We start from the raw sequence: 14,613 nt of genomic DNA, 5'->3' as shown, positions 1-14,613 counted from the left end.
CAACTTATTGAAACGGCCTTACGACAAGTAGTTTAATTTTGAATATTCTTCAAAGTTTGACAAAATGAGTTGCTTTTTTGACGTTTGTCAAAAAATTAGACAATTTACTTGGTATAACGATAGAACATACTAACGAATGAACATACTAAGCCATTAAAGTCCTACGGAAACTGGTTCAATTATAAAAATCATTGATTTTTGGAAATTTGCTTTTAGGAAATACTCAGAGTTAACGTCTTCATTCGCTTCCAATTATGTATAAGAAATCCACTCGGTATACTTTTAATCATTCATAAATTTATTTATTTTTTATTGATTAAGTCGTATAATTACAGATTCGGGAAGTTCACCTCAAGGCAAAGTACCAATACCAACTAGTTAAAAAATTATTTTACTCCCAACTTATTAAATATATTGTGTACAGCTGTTTATTACGATATCAAAGCTTTATTACTAAATAAACGGTGACAAGATAATAAAAATACTTCTATAAATTATTATTTTTAGTACTTGCTAAGCTTAATTAGTTTGTTAACCTATTGATGTCTAGTAAAAGTTGATGATGCTGAAATCGAAAGAAGTTTTCTAATAAATTTATATATTATGTATATAGCTATACATTTTTTAGATTCAATTAATACATTATTAATTTTAACCTTTATTAATTATTAATTGTTATATTGAATCATGGACCTCTGTATTAAAAATACACTTGTAATTTATCATAGAAACATAATTAATTTGTTCAATTTGGACAAGCTTTATTTGCGCCTTGGCATAATTATGTCAACAAATCGGTATTTTTTATATAAAAAAATTGGGATGATTTATTATATAAACTATTGGTGTATGTCATCGTGCCTTAGGGCAAATTACTGGAACATAAAATATACTGTAATAAAATGTTCGAGGAATATTAAATGTTTTCAAATAGATTATTATAAATATTGTAACATTGTCTTCTATTAATAAGAATTATATAAACTGAATTGCAAAGTTGAAATTATTTGTATAAGTATATTAGAACTTTAGTCAGAATTAAATAAAATCTTAATTATTTTCGATATACAAAAAAATTTTTCTTTGAAAAAAAAAATTGAAAAAAAAATTTGATCCAAATCAAAATTCAAAATCAATTATTTTGTTAAAACAAGCAGAAAGTTTTTTGAATAATTTAAATCGGACGCTTAGTTTCCTCAAAAACTGCCATTAGCTCTGTATCTTCGAAAATCCTGGCCTGCCTTTGCCAAAAACTAATAACCACTTCTCGCAATCATTATTAATTGAATGTTTATTAGATCTGATTTATTCAAATATGTGTGCTGCCGAAAACGTGGACGAAAATTTTTATCCATACATACATACACACACACATCTATTTTTTCTGAAGTTTGCCAAAACGTTCAGAAACCTTCAAACGTGAAGAAATGTAAAAATTTTCAATTTCGATTTTTGGACGATTACAATAACTTACCCTACGGGAAGTTAACTATTAGAGTCATTGTGCCTTAGGGCAAATTGCTGGTACTTCCCATACTATAATGAAATATTCTGTAAATTTCATTATTTTTGGTATCTTGTTATATCTGAATTAACACTGTGAGGCAGATCAAATGTATATCATATATCAATTTATCTCGAAGTTTTTATTAACAACCATCATTTCATTTCTAATTCAATTTTAATAATATAGTTGCGTAAAAATAATTTACAAAAAATTGAAAAAATACTTTCATATAGTTACATTGTATATTTATTTTTAATGTATTTAATATCTAATATATTTTAATTAAAAATACAGCTCAATTTAGTTCCTGATTGAGAACTTTCTAGAATGCACCGGTACCTGCCTGGCGGGTGCTTTATTTGTACATCCGTTCCGATTTAAAGCATTTATGCAGCTCAATTAAACGAAGTCTATATTTAGAATGTGCAATTGGGCTTATCTCCATCACGATGGTTTAATTAGAACTTTTGCTTCAACCTTGCGGATTTTCAACTTTTGCTAACTCGGTCCGAACGACTAACACGTCGATTACAGGGAGCGTATCAAATCTACTTTTAGTTTTGTCCTTGGAATGAAGTTTTGAACTTCCATGAAATAACTACAGCAATGAACTTATATTACTATTTATATATTATGATTATTTTTTACATTTTATATATAAAATTAATATTTGAGGTAGAGTGAAGCGGGGCTTAAAGGTCCGCAAGTAAAAAAGTTCATCACTAACCTTCCAAAAACAAGTAAAGTTAAGAGTTTTTAACAATTATATTTGAAAGTAGGGGGAAAACGATGTATGACCATCCACCTTGAATCCGTAAAAAAAATATTTCCTTTCGTTATTAGTTTTTTGGTAGTGAGCACTGTTGTTTAGAGAACGGAGCGTCCGATTTTAATAATTCAAAATTAACATTTTACTTGTACTGACAATATGAAGAATTGATCAAATTTTCATAAAGGCAGGTCTAACGGTTTCGGAGATCTAATAAAAAAAGTAAAAAAAATGCCATTAGGTGGTTAAAAATGATCATTAGACATATGCACATTAAATTATCAGATATTTTATAGAGATTTTAACAATAAGTATATTTTTTTTTACATTTTTATGGCTTCCGTACCAATGCTTATCCGTTAGACGGCGACGCGGCGCTTACGCGCTTTGACATTTCGTCTCTATGCAGTTAAAGCAGTACGATTGCTTTGAAAAAAAGTTCAGAATTTCCAAAATATATCAAAATAAAGAAAACATTTTTTTTCAATAAATTTTTTTTTTCAAAAAAAGTAATTTTGTGTCAAATTTATAGTTTCTCAAAAATCTAACTTTTTTTAAGTGAAACTTTTTCAAAAATGTTAATCGTTTTTAAAAAAATAATAATTTTTAGTACGGAAAGTTTCAACAATTTGCCTTAAGGCACGATGCCATGCGCCCTACTAGTTTAAAGAATGTATTTGTTATTATTCGATTCAAAGGTTATTTTTATATTACCTCTACAAAAGCTTACACGTAGGTGAGGTAAAAAGGACCAGTTGAACCTTCATAACTGGCAATGGTGTAGACACTGAAGTTTTTTAAATAAAACATTAAATTAAGTTAAAGTACAATAAAAATGTACCCATGATATTTTTATTTGGAATTTATTGAATAATTTAGCTATTATTTCGCAAAACTCTTTAAATTTAAAAATAAGGCAATGGACTCGCATGCTCCCTGGCCGCCCCAATTTATTCCGCCCATGAGGTAGTAAGGACCAGGATCAAATTTCTGAACAACAGTAAAAAATACATTTCACATGATAAATTAGTTGGGAGTTTTACTGAACATAGTCAGATAGTTGTTTGTTTGGTATGTGTTATTTGTTGTGATATAATTTGTTTAGTTTTTACAATATAATTGCTTAGAGTCAAATTGGACATTTGTTCCCCACCCTATCCTATAATAACTTAAGGTGAATCGAATCCATTAATTTCTTCACTACTTCCGTCTCAGCCCTCATTACTACAGCTTTTCGTAATATATGTATAATTCATTTGTTTTTCAATAAAATTTTATGATAGACTTTACTATACTATAAACTATAATTATAAGAATAATGGATGCTTTATATTTAATATTAATGATATAAGAACATTGGCATCGAATTTTTTAAGCTTGATGACAAATCTAATTTCTGATAATGTTTATACCATCTTATATAATAGTATCGTGGTTATGGATGTGACAGGAAAAATATTTTTTTAGCTTATATATAAGTTTTCATATTAAATGATATTTATATATAGTAAAATAAATTCAATATTAAATTATTTATATATATACAGTATAAATCTGAGTTTTATTCGCAACCTAATTAAAATTTTATAACATTAATAGGTAACAACGATATGCGATCTGATACTTCAAATTAACAAATACACGTTGATTGGCCAATTCTCTGCACATTTCGAACTGTTAGATTCTTTATTTATAGCATTTTAATTTTTTGTATGACATTTTTCATATTTGTCTGCATGAAAATTAATTATACGTAAATTGAAGCGCATTGTGGTTATCAAAATTATTTTTATATTTAATTTATTTGTAAAAATTTAAATTTAATAAAAATCTTTATACTGTTATCAGTTTTTTAAGTATAAACTACAAAGTTTTGAAGCGATTCTGATTTTTACTTTTTATAAATTTAAATTTATATCTATAATATTTCTACATTGCAATATATAAAAATCAACTGATAAACTATATCACATTTAATTTAATTAAATAGTGTATAAAAGAGTAGAGTGTGTTAATATGTTCGAAGATAATATTGTAAAAAAAAAAAATACAATTAAATAAAAAAACACTTACAATGAAATAAATATGACATATAAACATGATATTAACATAAATGTGTACTATATCAAAATCTTTTTGTCATAAATTGTACACGTATTACGAGCATTTGAATAACCTGTTTATATAATAAAGATATTTCTATTGAGATTAGTTAACCTTTTGTTATGAATGTGAGAGAAATATCATATTTTTCTCACAGACTATAAAAAATCATTTTTTATAGTTAAAATGTAGAAAACTACTTAGATAAAACTTAAGTCATAAATGCCATAATCATTAACAATTTATTTCGTTCGTTGCAGGTGTGGACGGATGAGTTATTGCGACTTGCTTATAACTTAACACAACTTAATGGCTCGGCAACAATGTTTCTGCAGAAAGCGCATACGAAACTTTGTCTGCAGGTCGATAAATCTGGAAAAATCCCTATTAAAAAGTGAGTCTAATCTAGTAAATAGTTCTAGAAATATTTTAAATAATTCATTCATTTATATAGGTAAAAAAGATTTTTTTATGTTTTATCCATGCTCTACATTTTGATATTTTGACCAATGGAAAATATTCAAAAGACGCTAATTGTAATTAATTTGTGAAATAATTGGATATTTTATTGCAATTAATAATTAACGTCAATATAGTATCGAAGAGAAATATTTGATATTTTTGTTGCTGTGCGAAATTTTTGAAACAATTAAATTTAACAATAAAAATATTTTAATTATTTCATTACGAGTCAAGAAAATACTCGAATGGTAAATTTTAGATATAAATTCACAATAATTTGAATAAGCACTTTAGGGTTTAGAAAGAGATTAAAATTAAATAAATTGCATACAAATTAAACAGATGTGATAGGTTAAAAAAGAATTTTAGCCATAAGCAAAATTTGATAAATGCTGCAATGTGTAGGGTTAATTAGGAGATTTGAACTTTTGCAAGGCTTCAATTTATTTATTCTTTAAAAAATAAATAAGTATAAGCTAAATAAGTAGAAGTATAAATTTCTCAGATACAAAATGAAAGTAATAATCTCTAACTTGATAACTAGCAATGGTTTGTAGTTGGAATGTCATTATTCATGTGTTTTCTATATCTTTCAGTTTTAAAATGTATTAATTTCAATTATTAAATTAATCATAGTTTTGTTTATTGCCCTAATAATAATTACATTATTAATTTTGAATCAAATATCAAAAACAATTAATAGCAAGCAACTAATAATATGAGCATGAGAGGCACGTATACATCTCATAACTCGAGTGCCTAATGGTTAGTTTCAGAGACGAGTGTCTGCAACTCTCAACAAGCAAAATGTACATCTGAAATCAATTTAAAGCATCTGAAACCAATTTAAAGCATAGTTGAACTTGTAGAACCAATTTGATATTTCAAAGCTCAAGGTAGAGATATTCGAGATATTTACGGTGGAGCGATCGTGTCGATTTGCGCGTGGTTTGCGATTTGCTAGTTTTCAATCATAATAAAACTCTTTCGATGAAACAACGAAATTGTACATTATAATTCTAAAATACTTATTTTATATGTTGCTTATTGAATGAAATGAAAATAAGAGAATTATCATTCCTAATTTTGTAGATGACTATGATTCGCAAGATTTTTTTTGATCAGTCGGTTTACAGATCAAATGATCATGTACCTTTTACTTTTGTTTTTGTTCTGTGGCTTTTTATAAATACACGAAAACAAATTTGTTAAATTACTAACCAACTAGTAGTGCCTTAAGGTTAATTGCTGGAACTTCCCGTACTAAAAATTAAAAAATTTAAGAGATTCAATTTTCTTTTAGAACTCTGAAAAAAATCGATTTTTCAGATTTTTAAAAATTTGTAACGGATAAACATTGGTGCAGAACCTATAGAAATGTAAACATAAATTGTTCTCATTATTAAAATATCTATAAAATATGTGATTGTTTATTGTGCATATGTCTAATGATCATTCTTGTCCGCCAAATGGCATTTTTATTCACTTTTTTATTGAATTTCCGAAACCGCTATACCTGCTTTCCCAAAAGTTTCATAAATTCTTCATTTTGTCAATACAAATAAAATGTTTTCTGAGTCATACAAATTTTTTGAATCGTACTCTCAAAAAATCAATTACCATTTTGGGCACTTTTTGCTCTGTATCTTCAAAACGGCTCGACCTACCTTTGCCAAAAACTAATCAGAACGTATCAATACAAATCGAATGTTTTTTTGAATTATTTAAATCGGTCGACCCGTATTCCCGAAATTCGCACACACACACATACATTCATACATACACATATATCTATTTTTTCTAAGCTATGCTAGAGCATTCAAAAGACCAACACGTAAATATATGCAAAAATTTTCAATTTCGATTTTTTTACGATATATTACGATATTACGATTTTCCATACGGGAAGTTAAAAAATCACTAACAGATAATATAACAAAAAATTATGTTGTTTTACATTCATCATTGGCGATACATATTAATATTTTCAATTATTATTCTTATATAAATATATAGGAAAGGACGATACGAGTGAAATTAACATTATGTTATATATCTGTAAGGGACTATTTTTATTAAATGTATGAAATTTGTTTTTGTACATTTAAGAAAAGCGACAAAATAAAAAACATAAAGTGTTTTGTTTTATATGAATTATACTTGGTAAATTGTAATATTCTGAATTGTTGCCATATGGTGTATTTTTTGTAATGTAATTTGAAAATGTATACATTAATATGTGTGTACATTTATGATTTATTCACTTAAATTTTTAAAACGCAATATTTAGTCATTTCGAAATTATTACAAGAAATATAATAATATATTTGATGCAAAAAATATGCAGCGATAATCATCTAATATTTAGTTGAAGTATGTTATCGTAAAGGCTTTTACAAAACTTTATCAAAATTATTTGTTTTTTTCAGTTCGAGAAAATGCTTTTTGTTTAAAAAAAATTATTCTAAAATGATGAAATGCATGTTTTTTATTTACTTTAAGGGTTATTAAATAGTCACATTTGATTTTTCAGTATCATACGATTATTTGCTTCCAACAAGGATGATCGTAGGCGAGTGGAAAAAGCTTTGGATGCATCAGGTTTGCCATCTGGAAAAGGTGATAGTCTGTCTCCTTCGAGATTTGCCTTTGAAGACTTTTATAATCTATATAGAAATTTAACGCAAAGGGCGGAAGCTGAACAAATATTTGAAGAACTGTGAGTATTATTATATTTCTTTACGCACATACTCAGAATTTAACCTAATATGTTAGGAAGCTCTAATTTTATGAAAATTTGAATTATCGATGGAGAAAAGTTTTAAACTTGTTTTTTGATAAAGTGTGGAGTAAACAAACAATTAATGATTAGTTACAAGGTAACATTAATAATTAAGTGGTTGATGAGGAAAATTGAGAAACTTTCTGTTTAGAATATTAAGTTGCCTATCTACTATTCAACATAATTTTTTTTTTCATATTGTCGTCTGTTTGTGTGTCATGGACTTTGAAGTTCCATTATTTCTTAAACTTAAATTATTCCTACATCGTGGTCGTATTTATTTTAAACAAGATTTAGAACTTCGAGTGGAAACTTAGTCTTTTAAAGTAATTATAAACTATATAATTGGATCTATTCATGCCAGTGTGAGATTCGCATTAATGTTTTAAGACTCTTAGGGTCTGAACAGATATAATAGAACACAACTTGGTTTTGATTAATGTTTCTATATTTATGAACATAAGCAAAATACTAATAAATGTGTAAATATAGAGACATTTATTTTTGTATATAAGAGAATTTTGTTACAAACGATTTATAGGCCAAATATGTTGACTATTAACTCTCTTGTAACCAATCAAAGTTTCATCATATTCCCAGACGAGTAAACCTGATTTTTTGTAAGCTGATATAGAGATAAAACGATATTGAATTTTTGCTGATTTGTATCTTCGTCCAAGTTTCTTGAACCGAAATAACAATTTGACCTTGTTCATTTTTCCGCTCAGTGCAGTTTTACGGCCCTAATATATATATTGCCCATGAATATAATTCTCTCTTTAGAGTCTTTCGAAATTTTTGTTATTCCAGATTATGTGAAATCAAATAATTTTAACAAAAGTGGTTAACCTAAATCTATAATAAGGGCCATCGATAAGTATATTTCATTGACAAACTCTTATTAACAATAACTAGATATACAAATGATTCAAATCAGTGCACTAGGATAGGAATAGGAAATGTTTAAATTTTTACGGATTTTCTTAACACCTAACGGAGAGGGCGAATATATTCTATCTAACCTGATTTCCAGGCATTTTTCAAGAAAATTTGATAAACATATATGAATTTAAAGCATTGTGAATACAATGAAAATTTATTTAATCAATAAAAAAAATATTTTATAATAGTATTTGTCAATCTTTTTAAGAGACATCTTTTTTAATGCGCCCATTCATCCCTATTTAATTCATTATCTTCAAAATCATTCTCTGAAGAAGATAATCTACGTGCAATTTTGTTCCTGGAGGATAAAAATTACTGTCATCAATTGAAAATTCTTTTCTTTCATTTTTCTTAAACTCAACATTACCGGATAATTATCCGGATAATTTTCAAAAAAAAATATTTAGAATTATTTCCCTAAATCAAAACTGGATCGTAGGAATAACAAATAGATGTAATAACGGTTTGCTTGAAAGAAAAGACCCAATCAAGGTACTGATATAATAACTCATTAAAAAGGGAGGTCAAAATGCAAAAACGTAAATCTACGAGGTAAAATCATGAAATTATGTTTTATTGCTTTCTATACCGAATAATATGAATGCCATTTGTATATATATATAAATTATTGCAGTTTTAATCAAATATATTTATATAGATAAATATATTAATATGGAAATAATTAAATATATTAATATGGAAATGAAATATTAGATAAAAATTCAGTTAATAAATATATCGATAATGATTTGTTGATATTTACTTGTAATAATTTGTTTTCACGTCGTATAGAATATTCACCGTTTTAATAGTCAATAACAGAAGAGAAGCTAAGTATACTGGTATAATTATCATTTTACCAGATATGACACCAAAAAATCAATTAGGCTTATAATAGTAGGTTATGACACGATATCCATTGTTGGCTTATTTACTTCATTTAATTCATATTCCAATGTATTTCTATTGATAACTCTGTTTTATGATTTCAGTGTCGGCAATTCTAAAAGAAGAGTGATGTCAACATCGCAATTAGTTGATTTCTTAAATCGTACACAGCGGGATCCACGGCTCAACGAAATTCTTCACCCGTACGCGAACACGGCGAGAGCAAAAGACCTCATCGCGGAGCACGAGCCAAACAAATTCAATGCGCAGAAAGGACAGCTCAGTTTCGATGGTTTTTTAAGGTAAATTAATTGTCTTTGCGTATTTTAATCTCTCTTTTGATTAACTTAGGTTGTTAAGTTATAATTTATTCTTTGTATCTTTGAACTATACGAAATAGAGATGGGCTTATCATATCGAAGCCGGATCGGTTAGGATTTGACTCCGCTTCAGAGAGGAGTTATATCCACTTAATAACTTCTCAACTCCGATAACTTTGAAACATAATACTTGTCACAAATGTGTTCTCTAGTGTGTTATTAACATGTCTAAGGATTTATTAAGACTTTCGAAATAGTTCAAACATTTTTGTTAATTTTATTATAATAATTACTATTTTATGCATTTCAATAAACAATGCATACAATCCTCAAATTGACAAAAAACTTGGGAATCAATATCAATTTTGTAATTATTCTTGAAGAGAAAATTTAGAATTCTTTGAATATGTTTATTTTTATATGAAAATAATGCAGTGAACCTTATTTATGAAATAGGAACAAATCTTTGTGTATAATATATTTTACAAAATAATAATACCTCACATTCTTTTACTATTTCCTTTTAGAGAATTAATCATACATCAGGTAGTTTGATTAGTTTACTATTACTTTTACACAATTATAAAATCATGATTGTGTAAAAGTTATGATTTAATACTAAAAAATTTTTTGCTGGTTGTATACATACATTAAAAGAGCTCATTTACGAACAAACATTATCATATACAGAATATAGAATACAAAATAGTATTATTTTGCGACATTATATACCTGGAAAGTCCTAAAACTGGCTGTGAGCTGAGAAAAAGACCACTTCTTTTGAACCAAATCTTTGTATTAGTAAAAAAATCTCAAGCAAATATCTGCACGAAACACTGATTTGTTGTATAATTAATGTATTTGTTGCAAGTTCTTATTACACTAATGATTTGACCTTAAGAACTCATCAAGGTAGATATATTTATTGAATATTACGCGGACTTTAGTTTTAGCAGAATGAAAATTAGGTCCGATCCAAATCCGCTACCTCCTCTACTAACCTAACAACTATACCCTGTAAAAGCTCAATGCCATGAAGATTGCCGCTTTTATGGTCAATATAATAAAATAAAAATACGTCCGAATAGTAATTATTATTGAAGACTTGGTGGTGATATTTATAGTTGTCTTATTAAATCTAGAATAATTTCAAGTAAGAAAGAGAAAAATCTTTGTAAGTTACAAATACATTGATCATAATCTATACGCTGCAGTCTAAATCGCTATCGTTCATCAACGAATAGCTATTGAAAATTGTTACTAACATTTTATTACATAGTGAATAGAATTTTTTATTGAATATTTTTAGTTAGTTGCGTAACATTCAGCAGGTTTTATTGTTGCGCTCGATGTGGTACTCGATCAATAACTCTATAAATATGTTTTACATTTTATTAGATAATATGCGAAGTCTCTTATTAACTTTCCGTAGGGTCAGTTATAGTAATCGCAAAAAATCGAAAATGATTTTTTTGCATATCTTAACGTTTCAAGACCCTCTAAACATTTTGGCATACTTTAAAAAAAAATGCCAATTTTGATATATATCCGTTTAAACGATAAATTATTTGATATCTATTAAAAATATTCAAAAATCTATAGAACAGACTGGGTACGGTTGTGCCTCTTTTTTTGGTCAGCAATAATTTTGTTAATTCATCGGTTTGCTGGGAGAAAAGCAAAGTAAATGGTAGTTTGAACGTTAGTCTATAAAAAAATACTTAAATACGATGAAGTAATAATAAAATCAAATCATAAAGAAAACGGCGAGTGTTTGTGATTGTGACAGACATAAAAATAGGTTGAAAAACAGTAGCTATAATAGTACTTTCTTAATTATCAGTGATGCTTGAGTATTGAATCCTTCGAATATTTGGTACGAATAGAAAGTATTCGAATTATATATAATTTATTTACACAAAAATTCAAGGACACAAGAATAATGACATGTTAAAAATTCGAATATTCAACGAACTTAGAATATAACTAAACTTAATATATAACTGAGAATTCCAAAATTGATTCCACTGAACTATTAAGCCAAGTCTTCAGACTTTGGTTATCAATATGTTCCACACATCAGTGCTCTAGATATTACATTTTGTTCATTTTGCTTTCTCTCAAAGGTAGCATTTTCCACTCAGTTCTCAAAAATTGCATCGTGCATGAAATATATCTATGTCATCAAAAAACATGCATTTCATTGAAGCAGGTTTTCGACTTCGTTGGATGGAAAAGATCTAAAACGTATATAAATAAGTATATAAAAAATATCGTCAAATGAATACAATATTTAAAAAATATCATAAATTTCATAATTTATCATATGTTCTGATATATCAGGTTTTACTGATGAGCAGGTTCAGCCGTTTTAAAAATACGGTAAAAAATATTAAAATAAAAAAAATGCTAAACTTCAGACTTTTGAAAGCAAAACTCAAATAATAGCCTAACAAAATAATATAAAGTTAAATGATATGTACAAATTAGTGGTGCATGGCTTTGTGCCTTAAGGCAAATTGCTGGAACTTCTTGTACCAAAAATTAAAAATAAGAAAAAGAAACTTTAAAAAAAGAGATTTTTGGAAATTGTTAAATAGTCTGAACAAGTTTTTTTTGAAAAACTTGTTTTTTTTATATTCTGAAATCGTCACGTCGCACGATAACGGATGAACAAAATTAATACTTATTTATGAAATCTCTACAAAATATTTGATAATTTGATGTTGATATGTGCTATAATGATTTTTGACCTACAATGAGGATTTTGGAACCGTGTTTTCAAAATTGTCGACGGAAATTTGTATCCGCACACGCACACATATATCGATGTATACAAGATATACAAAGATGTACAAAAACTTGTGAAATGTAAAGATATGTTCAAATTTTCATTTCCGTTTTTTGTGATTACTATAACATAACCTACAGAAAGTTTTTTAAAGAAATTAAAATTTATTTTAATAAAAATACGAACACAATAACAAATCATGCAAAACATTTCATGTTTAAAGAAACATAATAATATTGTGTTTCAACTCTCCGTAAAACCGTACCCAGATTCTTCCATACTAAAATGTATTTTATCGAAACTTTATTCAATGACGGGAGTATGAAATTTATATTTCATACTAATATAACTAACTAATCTAATAACTTTTTAATATAGTCAGTTAAATGAAAATACTTTTGTGAAATGTACACTTCGTTAGGAAACGTCAGTGAAAACATGTGTTTTGCCCTCGGCTGTATTTTTATTTTGTCTCAAGGGTTTTGTGCAAAACGCTAAAATGTTTTCTGAATTCATGAATTAATTAATATAAACGGTTAAGTGCAAACTCTATAATACGGTCTGAAGTAGATCGTCATGCCACCTCATATTGTTCGCTTCATAATTGGTTTTTGTGTACAGTGAATGTTATTGACTATAAGAACCATGGAGTATTTGACGGCTAGTCGTGCTTGTGTCGTTAAATTAAATTGCATGTGATAAATTATTCAATATAATTACTGAATGAGACGTTAAGGTTCTTGTCAAGAGTACGATGATCAGGTACTAAAATCGTAATTAAAATTTTATAGAAAGAATAAAATTTTATATGAAGAATACAATTCTTTTTTTGTATTTGCTTTGTTTGGAATCAGTATAAAATTAATTTCAATGTAGAAAATTCAAAGACTACTCTTTGTTCGTGACAAGTATTAGAACCTCGGCTTAGCAACCAGAAGTTTCTGAGTTCCAATACTGCATTGCGGGCAACCTGATTTCGAGCGGAAGGGATATATATTTTATTTAATTACAATAGATAACTAACTGTTCTCGCAAACGTTTTTTTATCATAAAAAACATTTTTAGTATAAAAATGTCTAACTGATTGCAAATGTAGTATATAAGTGAAAGGGGCAGCTAACAAAAAATACATGAATAGTTTACCCACTGCAGAGCACGTAACATATAAATATTTCTGGATAATATTAATAGTCTTTGCAAGAGCCAACCTAATCTTTTTTTTAAACTCTATTTTATTTAGCAATCAGATATACATAAAGATTCCTATGAGCTAAATTGACAATATTTGAGAGCGATGTCTAAGAAGAAATCTAATGAGATCTTCTTAGTTCAGCAATTGACATTATAATGTTATATTTGAGCTAATCTTCTTATGCCAAATTGTTGAGTAATGTCACCTATTATTGATGGCTTTGAATATGAGTCCAGTTGGTCTTTGAACGTTAATTGCACCGTTTTCACGTTAAAGTCGCTTTGAAGGGTTTCATTTGTCACGTACCATGGAAAACTAATTGTAAGTATTGCACGTAAATTTTTCAACTGTGTTCTCCAGTATAGCTACATTTGATTTGTAAGCACAGAGTTCAATTCCGCAAGTCCAGATTGGTTTGATGATTGTTTTATATAGCAGCAATTTATTTAGTTTAGACTTTTTACACAATAGCCAATTAAATGCTTTTATTTTGATCATTATTTGCTGTTTTTTTATGTGTCCAATTAAGTCTGCTGTCTAAATGGAGACTAAGATATTTATATTGGAGCTAATCTAATACTAAGTCTAAACGCCATTGTCGTTTCAATCTTCTTATGCCAAATTGTTGAGTAATCTCACCTATTGATGGGTTCGAATGTGAGTCCAGTTTGCGTTTGTGTTTTTCCATTACATCTTTGAACGTTAATTGCACTGTTTTTACGTTAAAGTCGCTATAAATAGTTTCGTTTGTCACGTACCATGGAGAATTAAGTATTGTACGTAAATTTTTTTACCGTGTTCTCTGCAGTATAGCTATATTTGATTTGTAAGTATAGTCCCAGAGCTCAATTCCG

At 27.6% G+C, this 14,613-nt stretch overlaps 1 protein-coding gene across 1 annotated transcript in view; it reads left to right on the top strand.

Annotated features, from left to right (window-relative positions):
- The window catches only part of LOC113366056 (1-phosphatidylinositol 4,5-bisphosphate phosphodiesterase classes I and II-like), a 297,562-nt gene that overhangs the window by 269,930 nt on the left and 13,019 nt on the right, over positions 1–14,613 (top strand). The window contains exons 4-6 of the mRNA XM_026607607.1: positions 4,640–4,773; positions 7,375–7,560; positions 9,561–9,758. Coding sequence (XP_026463392.1) covers positions 4,640–4,773; positions 7,375–7,560; positions 9,561–9,758 — 518 coding nt within the window. The remainder of the gene's footprint in view (positions 1–4,639; positions 4,774–7,374; positions 7,561–9,560; positions 9,759–14,613) is intronic.

The sequence above is a fragment of the Ctenocephalides felis genome, unplaced genomic scaffold (assembly GCF_003426905.1).
Source record: "Ctenocephalides felis isolate EL2017-DRISC unplaced genomic scaffold, ASM342690v1 CF-g0.4_SCAFFOLD_01170, whole genome shotgun sequence".
NCBI lineage: Eukaryota > Metazoa > Arthropoda > Insecta > Siphonaptera > Pulicidae > Ctenocephalides > Ctenocephalides felis.
This window is presented reverse-complemented; position numbering and strand designations above follow the sequence as displayed.